The sequence below is a fragment of the Dipodomys ordii genome, unplaced genomic scaffold, assembly GCF_000151885.1.
Source record: "Dipodomys ordii isolate 6190 unplaced genomic scaffold, Dord_2.0 Scaffold120, whole genome shotgun sequence".
NCBI lineage: Eukaryota > Metazoa > Chordata > Mammalia > Rodentia > Heteromyidae > Dipodomys > Dipodomys ordii.
The window spans coordinates 3673493-3684469 of record NW_012267336.1 but is presented as its reverse complement, the minus strand read 5'-3'; the positions used below and the strand labels follow the sequence as shown (position 1 = coordinate 3684469).

Genomic DNA, 10977 nt, shown 5'->3' with positions numbered 1-10977 from the left:
CTTTCTGCTACTTCCTTTTTCAGTACGGGGAATTAAACTCTGGCCCTCAAACTTGCTCCACCACTTGAGTCATACCCTCCTCTCTTTTTGTTTTTTGTCCTTTCAGAAGTCTTAAGAGCAAATAAATGAGAGTTTGGTTATATTGCTTGTTAATAAGAGATGTGCAGCACAGTCTTCTCCAAGTATCCAGGCCATGTAATTCATGCTAAGACATGAATGACTATAAACTTAATTTTTTTTTTAATTGTGAAAATACCTTACAGAGCAGTTACAAATTGTTGCCTCCTCCTTTGTCGTCCCCCCCCCCCCCCGGCGCCCCCCCCCCGCCCCGCCAGAGTTGTAAAGTTCGTTTTTGTTTTTGTTTTTTGTTTTTTGTTTTTTTTGGGTCCAGTCATGGGGCGTGAACTCTGGGCCTGGTCACTGTCCCTCAGCTCTTCAGCTCAAGGCTAGCGCTCTACCACTTGAGCCACAGCGTCACTTCTGGCTTTTTTCTTTTTGCTTATGTGGTGTTGAGTAATCGAACCCAGGGCCTCAGGCATGCAAGGCAAGCGCTCTACCACTGAGACACCTTCCCAGCCCCTAAAGTTCGTTTTTCGACATAACGTCTTGTACATCTCATTATTGCAATGAGTCCACCTGTATCCCTATTTAAACAATTTGTTTTCTCCCTTCCCCTCTACAAATTATACCAACATCAAATACAGTGAAAACAGGGGTTATACTGTGGGAAAGGGAGACTTTATATTTTTAAATTAAATCAGTCTGCTTGGTGCAATTTAAGGGAGTTTTGGATGAGATTTTGTGTGTGTGTGTGTGTGTGTGTGCATGTGTGTGTGTGCATGTGCGTATGTGCACCAGCCCTGGTACTTGAACTCAAGGCCTGAGCACTTTTTCTGAGCTTGTTTTGTTCAAGACTAGCGCTCTTCCACTTGAACCACAGTTCTACTTCAGGCTTTTTGCTGATTAATTGAAGATTAGAGTCTCATGGACTTCTTTGTCCAGCCTGGCTTTGAATAGCAATCCTCAGATCTTATCCTCCTGAGTAGCTAGAATTACAGGTGTGAGCCACCAGCACCTGGCTGAATGAGGTATTTTTAAATATGAGACTATAACCTAGCTGATCATACCTTGGTATGTGGTTTACTCTGTGAATATTTGAAACCTGTCAGCCATTTAAAATAGAGACAATGAAGTACTCTTTTTTTTTTTTTTGTCGGTCCTGGGGCTTGAACTCTGGGCCTGAGCATTGTCCCTCAGCTCTTCAGCTCAAGGCTAGCACTCTCCTGCTTGAGCCACAGGGCCACTTCTAGTTTTCTGGTGGGTTTTTGGAGATAAGAGTTTCACAGCTTTTCCTGCCTTGGCTGGCTTTGAATGGTGATCCTCAGATCTCAGCCTCCTGAGTAGCTAGGATTACAGGCATGAGCCACTGGTGCCCGCTCTTCTACTTTTTTAATTTTGAAAAGGAGGATCTTTTAGAGAATGTCTGTTTACTACTGAAACTCAAAAGAGTAGGGCTGAAGTTTTAAAAATCACCTGGCATAATGGCCTTTGAGCTACATGGTATCACCAACTGGGCTTTCATGCTGTCCTTCCAGAGGACTCCTAAATCCTTCAGGTGGTGGTTAGGCTTCTTTGTTCCAGTGCTATTCACCCATATTTTTCTCTTGTAGGTGTCTCTGCAAACAGACTCATGGGCGGTGCCATGCAGCTTACTTTCCGCAGGATGGCATTTGACTACTACCCCTTCCACTGGGCAGGTTAGGAGAAATCTGAATGGGTTCAGTTGTAGCATGAGTAAGAATATCAAGGATGGATTCCTGGTTTCATCCCTGACTGACTAGGAGGTGTCAGAGATTGCAGTGCATGCTCAGAGAGATGTTGGGAGTATCCAAGAGGACATCTTCTGAAACCTGGATGGTCTCATACTGATGATTGATGAGAGGAAGTGGGGAACAAGTGCCTAAGGTGCTGCTTTTTTGTGCCTGTCCTGGAGCTTAGAACTCAGGGCCTGTGTGCTTTTGTGTTCAAGGCTAGTTAGTGTGTGAGCCTCTGCTCCACTTCCACCTTTTTAGTGGCTAATTGGAATTATGAGTCTTTCAAGTTTGCCTGCCTGGGTTGGCTTTGAACTGTGATCCTCAGATCTCCTGAGTAGCTAGGATTACAGGTGTGAGCTCAGCTAATGTGTTGCTTTTGATTCTGCCTTCCAGCTTCTTATCTCCACTAGGTTTACAGTCTTTCCAGTAGACCATGGTCAAAGATGACAGCAGTCAGCAGCTGGCCTTTAGCATTCTTAGGGAAAACTTACATGTAGAGTTCAGAAAAACTTGGTTGTGCTCAGTGGGTAACTTTTCCTTATCCTAAAGAGAATTCTTGTAGGATTGGGAATGAACTGTGACTGTACTGACAGGAAGGAAAAATTGGAACATTGGACCATGATTTAGAGCTGAATTCTTTTTGCTTCTGTGTTGCACAGGTGATAGCTGCAAACATTGGGTAAGGCACTGTGAGGCCATGGAAACCCGAGGTCACTGGGCCCAGAAGCTGGTGATGGAATTTCAGAGTAAAATGGAGAAGTGGCATGAAGAGACAGGTCTGAAATCACCCTGGCACCTGGGGGTAGATTCTTCCTTCCGGAAGAAGGCAGGTGGGTTAAAAGAAACTGCAAGACTGTAGTTGCTTAACCTCTTGCCATTTGTCTTTGAGAAACAATGGAGATAAAACAGTAACATATCTAATTATCACATGGTGTGATGGTGTATTTTTTCTTATTTATGTCACTTTTTCTAAAGGTAGCTGTCATGTTAGAGGGAAGCTGTCATTATCTGTCAATGGTCTTTTATGCTACCTTGGTCTTAAGGAGAATTTGATTGGGTTCCATCTAGGTTAAACACTTCTACTTACAGCATTAATGATTTTAGGATTTTTCACCTTCCTAATTCTATCAAGAGTGAATTAATAGAATTCCCGTCTTTTTATATTTAGACTCATTTTCTAGTCCACGAAAGAACTCTCTTGAAAAAAATCCTTCTCAGGGCAGACAGGCTGCCTTTGGACCTCCAGCATGGAATCGCTTACGCTCTAGCTGCATGGTTGTGCGAGTGGATGACCTGGATATCCACCAGGTAAGGACATTAGAAACATGGTTAGAAAGTTCACTTAGAAGACATCTAGCACAGTGTGAACAAACTGGAATCCAGGGACTATTTGCTTCAGTTCTGAGTAGATTGACAGTTGGGTCTGTTTCTTCTAAGAAAAGGACTTGGAAAGTCTCCTAGTTTTTTCCTGAATGACTTACTACAACCTCCTGCTGAAAAAGTAACTTGGGGAGGATTCCAGGCAGGTGTGAAAATTTTAGGAATGCATGACAAGCACTGTGACAGGGAAGGATGGAGCAGGTACTTCTCAGAGGAAAGAATTCTGTTGTGAGTACTGCTCTAGGTATTAATAGTAAATTGTGATTGCCTAGGTTTCTACAGCTGGACAGCCCAGTAAGAAGCCATCTACACTTCTTTCCTGCAGTCGCAAACTCCACAACCTCCCTACTCAGGTCTCTGCCATTCATGTTGAGTTCACAGAGTATTACTTTCCAGATAATCAGGAGCTTCCAGGTGAGCATGAGTGCTGGCCGTTTCTTCTGTTTAAACTTTGTCAGCTTTGTTGTATGTGTTGTTAGGATTTTTGCATAAATTTGCACACCTGTAATCCTAGCTACTCAGGAGGCTGTGATCTGAGGATTGTGGTTTGAAGCCAGCCCAGGCAGGAAAATCCCTGAGACTTTTTTTTCTTTTTGGTCGGTCGTGGGTCTTGAACTCTGGGCCTGGGTGCTGTCCCTCAGCTCTTCAGCTCAAGGCTAGTGCTCTGCCACTTGAGCCACAGCACCACTTCTGATTTTCTGGTGGCTTATTGGTGATAAGAGTCTCATGGACTTTCTTGCCCAGGCTGGCTTTGAACCACAATCCTCAAATCTCAGCCTTCTGATTAGCTAGGATTATAGGGGTGAGCCACTGGTGCCTGGATTCCCTGAGACTTTTCTTTTGGTCAGTCATGGGGCCTGAACTCTGGGCCTGGGTGCTGTCCCTTAGCTCTTAAGCTCAAGGTTAGCACTCTACCACTTGAGCCACAGCTCCACTTCTGCCTTTTTTTCTGCTTATGTGGTGCTGAGGAATTGAATCCAGGGCAGTATGCATGTAGGTAAGCACTCTAGCACTGAGCCAACTTCCCAGCCCATCCCTGAGACTCTTAACTCCAATAAACTACCAAAAAAGTTTGTGGCTCAAGTGGTAGAGTGCTAACATTGAGCAAAAGAAGCTTAGGGATAGTGCTTAGGCCCTGAGTTCAAGCTCCAGCACGTACGTGCGTGTGTGCATGCACACGTGTGCATATGTGCGTACACACACACACACACAAAACAAAAAACTGCCCTGTATGAATATGTATCTTTGCTGTATTGACAACAAAATAAATACTGGCTAGTAAATAAGAGGGCTCTTACTAGCCGCTGCTTTATACTTGATGATTCTTTTCTTTCTGCATTACAGTTCCCTGTCCCAATCTCTACATTCAGTTAAATGGTCTGACATTTACTGTGGATCCTGTTAGTTTGCTCTGGGGAAACCTTTTCTGCCTAGATTTATACCGTAGCTTGGAGCAATTCAAAGCTATTTATAAGCTGGAAGATTCAAGACAGAAAAATGAGCACTTGGACATTCGACTGGATGCCTTCCGGATGAAGGTAGGGAAAGTGGGATTTTTGTCCCCTGTTGATAACCATAGCTGCATTTTCCCCATGACTATCCTCCATCTGTCCATTTGGTGGAAGTGAAAGCAAAACAGCTTCCCAACCCAAATGGTCTTTCACATGAGCCATTCTGAACTACGTTTTATTTTCTCTTTGAAGGTGAGCTTCCCGCTGGAAAAGAGACCGCAGGCGGAGTTGCATCGACCCCAAGCGCTTGTCTTCTCTGCATCAGGCATGATTGCCACTAACACACGTCATGCCCCACACTGTAGCTGTCCAGACCTCCAGAGTCTCTTCCGGGGTTTTGCTGCTGCTGAGTTCTTTCATTCTAATTATGACCACTTTCCTAAGGTTCCTGGTGGCTTTAGTCTTCTGCACATGCTCTTTATACATCATGCTTTCCAGATGGATTCCCATTCTTCTCACCCTCCCCAAAAGCCTAAGGCTTCCCAAGACCTCTGGTCCATCTACTTCACCCAGATCTCCCTAGACTTTGAAGGAACAGAGAACTTCAAAGGCCATACCTTGAATTTTGTGGCCCCCTTCCCTTTGTCCATTTGGGCCTGTCTGCCTCTCCGCTGGCAGCAAGCCCAGGCACAGAAGCTCCTTTTGGCCTCAGAGGGGAGGCTGAAACCATCTGCTAGCTTTGGCAGCCCTGTCCTTTCTGAAGCCCTTGCCCCTGAAACTGTGCCTCATCAGAGGTCAAAGACTGAGCACGATTTAAAAAGCCTGTCAGGTCTTCCAGAAGTCGTAGAGATTATCAGAGAAGGCCGTGGTGCTGTGGACAACAAAGGACCTCTGACAGAGTTGGAGGATGTAGCAGATGTTCACATGCTTGTACACTCCCCTGCCCACGTCTGCGTGAGACTCGACCACTACCAGTACCTGGCCTTGCTCCGACTGAAGGAGGTGCTGCAGGGGCTTCAGGAGCAGCTGACTAAGGACACTGAGGCCATGACTGGATCTCCCCTACAGGACCAGACAGCTTGCATTGGTGTCTTCTTTCCTAGTGCTGAGGTAGCACTGCTCATGCATCCTACCTCTGGGACTGTGGATGGTGACTCTGCAGGTTCAGATACCACTAGCCTCATAGATTCAGAGCTGTCTCCATCAGAGGATCAGGAACTAAAGTCTGATGCCTCGTCAGACCAGGGCCCAGCAAGCCCTGAGAAGGTGCTTGAGAACAGTAACATTGAAAATGTTGGTGCAGCTCAGCCACATAGTAATGGAGAGCTGCAGGACTCAGGTCCACCTGCACAGCAACTGGCAAGAAAGGGCCATGAGGCAGTAGAGTCCCTACAGGCTAAGCAGCTGAGCAGAGCCCAAGCCTCCACCTCACCAACTGTGTTGAAGTCTCCAGCTGGCAAGGTTCCTGCTGTAAACGGGCCAGGAGACCCCATCCCCGTGAAGAACATTGAGGGAGAATTATCGAGTGCTATTCACATGACCAAAGATGCTACCAAGGAAGCTCTGCATGCCACCATGGACCTCACCAAGGAAGCTGTATCCTTAACTAAGGATGCCTTCAGTCTGGGAAGGGACCGAATGACCTCCACAGTGCACAAGATGTTGTCCTTGCCCCCTGCCAAGTGAGTGGTTCTTTGCCTCCTTTAGTTCCCCTGTCTCCTCAAGTTCTAACCACTGGGGTTAAAGTTTCCTTCTGGCTACACTGAAAGCACCATGATGTAGTCCAGGAGAACACAGAATGGCCAGCTCAATGAGCAATTGTCAAGTCAATGTTCATTACCTCTTAGAATTAGATTATCTTCTCTTTTACTGATTTATAATTATTGATATAGATGTTATATCAGAAGAACAGTTCCTGGATCTATATAATTTTTATTGGATTTACTTTTGTTTATTTATTTGTAAGCTAATGTAGCCCAGGCTGGCCTGGGATGGTCTTTGAACTCATGATCTTCCTGCTATTACCTCCCAAGTATTGGTATTACAGGCATGCGTCACTATGCTTGTCTTGTCTTTTTTTTTTTTTTTTGGTGCTTGGGGATTGAACCCAGGGTGTCATGAATACTAAGCGCACTACTACTGAGCCACACCTAGCACAAATACTATTTTTTTGTTTGTTGTTACTTATGATCCTTCTTTATTAGCCTCTTGAGTTCTGGGCTTATAGTTATGCACCACCATGTCCCAGCTTTTGTATATTCTTTTTGGTGGACTTTCTAATCCCCAAGTGTGTGCCTGCTCTCTCTTGTTTCCCTCCCTCCTTTCAGCTTTCCTTCCCTCCTTTCCTACCTTCCCTCCATCCTTCTCTGCCATACTGAGGATTGACCTAAGGGGCCATGCTTCCATTCTACCTCTTGAGCCACATCACCGGTCTGTTGTGCTGCCTTTTCTAAATGGAGACGAGTAGGCTGAGAATGTAGCTCTGTGGTAAAGCGCTTGCCTAGTTCGTGCAAGACCTTGAGTTGGATCCCTATTACTGCAAATCAAAACAACTCCCCACCCAAAATTGTCTAAATGGACAGTATAAAGATACATGGGGAAAGGAAGAGGTAAAAAAGGCAAAGGAAAAGCATGTGATACAGCTCTTTTGAGACATCAATAATGACTTTCTTTTTATTTATTTATTTTTTTAACTTTTTTTTTTTTTTTGGGTCCGGTCGTGGGGCCTGAACTCTGGGCCTGGGCGCTGTCTCTCAGCTCTTCAGCTCAAGGCTAGCGCTCTACCACTTGAGCCACAGCTCCACTTCCGGCTTTTTTCTTTTTGCTTATGTGGTGCTGAGGAATCGAACCCAAGGCTTCATGCATGCAAGGCAAGCGCTCTACCACTGAGCCACCTTCCCAGCCCCTCAATAATGACTTTCTAACTGCCCAAACTGGTGGTCTCTTTTCAGTCCATCTGGACTCCCATGGCAGTTAAAGTTGCTAGTGAGTTCATTTTCAGCATATTTTTGGAATTTGTGTTTTAAAATTAGCATACATTTGTTTTACAAGAGGGGGTGTTTCATTGTGACATTCCATACAATTATACCATGTATCCTGATCAAACTCGCTTCCTCTACTATTCACCCATACCTATATCTCTAAGACAATTAGAACCATTTTTATTGCTCTATATGCAAATAAACTTATTTGAGCACATTCATCCTCATTCACCTTCATTAGTCTCCCCTTTCCTGTCTGGTATCCAATACCCAACCGAGTTTCCTTCACTTCCTTTGCTCTCTTCAATGAAACCCACTAGAGCTAGCCTGAGCTTACTTTCTAGTCTCACTTTGTGACTCTGTGACTCTGTGCCTCTGTTCCTGCTATCCCCTCTCCACCTCCCCCAGGTAGAATGCCCTGTACTTATCACTTTCACAAAACTGTTTTTTATCTTCTTGTTCTTTTACTTAGCCTTTCTTTTATGGCAGGTATGATTTATTCTCATATGTGTGTAAATCTCTCTCCCAATAGATTATAAATTCTTTGAGACATAGCACGTCCTTCTCATTATTTTCTCTCTTCTGCATTCCTGCCCGGAGCACACAGGATGACTGTAGTACCATCAGCTTCCACCCAGGATGTTGGTAACTGGTCTCCTTTTTTTGTGCTGGTCCTGAGGCTTGAACTCAGGGCTTGGGTGTGCTGTACACTTTAGTCACAGTTCCACTTTCAGCTTCTTGGTGGTGGTTTGGAGATAAGAATCTCCTAGACTTTCCTGCCCAGCCTGGCTTTAAACAGAGATCCTCAGATGTCAGCCTTTGAGTAACTAGGATTACAGGCATAAATTACCAGTGTCCAGCCTGATGTTCTCTTTTGTGGTTGAAAAGAATTTCATCCTTTACAATAGGCAACAGAGGAAAGCCAAATTTATGTTCACATTTGTGTTTGAGTTGGGAAGTATATTGCCTGGAGATAGGAACAAAATGTTTTCAAAGCCACATTTGTACATTTTATTTTCTGTTTTGTTTTTGTTTTTTTTGTGTGTGTGTTTTTTAAATAGGGAGCCTATGGCCAAGACAGATGAAGGAGTGGCAGCCCCAGTGAGTGGAGGTGCTGCCCGACTCCGATTTTTCTCCATGAAGAGGACAGTATCCCAGCAGTCATTTGATGGCGTCTCATTGGATAGCAGTGGTCCTGAAGACAGGATTTCAGTGGACAGTGATGGCAGTGATAGCTTTGTGATGCTCTTGGAGTCTGGTATGTGGGAACAAAGCTACAGAAGTCCAAAAAGGCTCTGTGCCAATACTCAAACTAGGATTCAAGAGGAGCTGAGACTTGATAATAGAGATAAAAAGAGAGTGAGAATTCAGTAGAATGTGGCTTTGACTTTATCTTGACATTTTCTAGGTTATTGGCTAATACTTGACTTTTAGCATAGAATGAGATTCCAACTAAAGGAGAAACTAGTAGCCTTACATCTGTGTATTTATGGAAATAGGGTTAATGTTGTATTTGGTGTCAGTAGTTTATTTTCTGGGGTTCATTTTTGGTTTTGCCCATATTGTCGGAAAGTTATTTAGAGATTTTTGTGTATAGATAAAATAAATAACTTCTAGGAATTAAATCAATTCCAGAGGTGTCTGGAATTACACAGGTTCTTTTATATTATGAAATGGAAACTTTTTAAAGTTTAAAGTTTCAAGATAACTTGAGAGTATCTAAAAAGAGAATTCTTCCTCCCTCCCTCCCTCCCTCCTTTTTCTTCCTTTCCTCCCTTCCCCCCACCCCTTTCCTTTTCTTTCTTTCCTTTCTTGCTGGGGACTCCAACCCAGGCCGTGACAAATGAACTATCACTGAGCTACACTCTCAGCCCCTTCCTTTTTTAAATTGAATACTGACAAATTATAATCCTGTGTGTTTACAAGATAGAAAATGATATGATGAGCAGTGTAGAATTTTAAAGTCAAGCTAAATAACATACCCATTATCTCAAATACTTACCATTTATTCTTCCTTTCTAGCTGAACCATTGTACCCTTTGACCAACATCTCTCCATTCCCTCCACTCCCCAGCCCCTGGTAACCACCATTCTGCTCTTTGTGTTTGATTGTTTCAGATTTCATGCATAAGTGAGAATATTGGATTTTTGCCTTTCTGTACCTAGGTCATTTATTAGCACAGAGTCCTCTAGGTTCATCCATATTATCCTAAACAACAGGATTTCCTTGTTTTTAAAGGCCAAGTAGTGTTTCAATGTGAGTATACCTCATGTTTTCATCATCTACCTATTAGTTGATAGACAGGTAGGTTGATTCTGCAACTTGGGAATTAAGTGCTACAGTGAACATGAGTGCAGGTGTATCCACAGCTATACTGATATAATTTCCTTGGCTACATATCCAGAGGAGGGCTTGCTAGATCATGTGGTAACACTTTTAGTCTTTTGAAGAGCTATCATATTGATTTCCATAGTGACTATTGATTTACATCTCTTCACCCACATTGTTCTAGGTGTCCCTACATCTCTACATCCTTGAGAACACCTGTGTTCTCCCCTCCTCCCCCTTCCCCCCGCCCCATTGTGGGGAATTCAAGGCCTGGCACTGACCTTGAGCTTTTTTTGCTCAAGGCTAGTGCTCTACCAGTTTGAGCCACAGTACCACTTCCAGTTTTCTGGTGGTTAATTGGAGGTAAAAGTCTTATGGACTTTCCTGCCAGGGCTGGCTTTGAACTGTGAGCCTCAGATCTCAGTGTCTTGAGTAGCAAGGACTATAGTTGTAAGCCACCGGTGCCCATGTTCTTTTTGATACTCTGACAGGTGTGAGTCGAGAATTTATTGTGATTTCAGTAAGACAATGCACTATGTCTTAAGCTGGGTGGAGTGTACCTATGTTTTTAAAAAATTATTCTTTAAATTTTGTATGTAAAACTTGAACTACTTACTCCAACTAGAGAAGATAGAATCCAGCAGTTGAATCCTCATACATGTTACCAAATTTCAACATTAACTTATAGACATTCATATTTCATATGTACACCATTGCCTACTTCTCTTCATCCCATTTTACCTTGAAACAAATCCCAAACATGCCATTTTTATTTTTAAAAAGGGTGTCATTGGCCTTAAACTGCTCTCCACTGCCTTCGTCTCTGGAGTGACAGGATATAGATGTGCTCTACATGTTCATGTAAAACATATTCTGTCTTTTTTTTTTCAGTCATGAGGATACTGTCCCTGAGCACTTTTGCTCAAGGCTTAGGCTTTAACACTTTGAGTCACAGTGCTACTTCCAGTTTTCTGGTAGTTCACTGGAGATAAGGCTCTAATGGACTTTTTTTTTTTTTTTTT

At 43.6% G+C, this 10977-nt stretch overlaps 1 protein-coding gene across 1 annotated transcript in view; it reads left to right on the top strand.

Moving 5' to 3' along the window:
• Uhrf1bp1 (UHRF1 binding protein 1) overlaps positions 1–10977 on the top strand; it is a 47143-nt gene that overhangs the window by 26548 nt on the left and 9618 nt on the right. Inside the window, exons 9-15 of the mRNA XM_013029620.1 lie at positions 1671–1757; positions 2474–2644; positions 2983–3122; positions 3467–3608; positions 4539–4732; positions 4898–6327; positions 8688–8884. Of these exons, the coding sequence (XP_012885074.1) occupies positions 1671–1757; positions 2474–2644; positions 2983–3122; positions 3467–3608; positions 4539–4732; positions 4898–6327; positions 8688–8884 (2361 nt within the window). The remainder of the gene's footprint in view (positions 1–1670; positions 1758–2473; positions 2645–2982; positions 3123–3466; positions 3609–4538; positions 4733–4897; positions 6328–8687; positions 8885–10977) is intronic.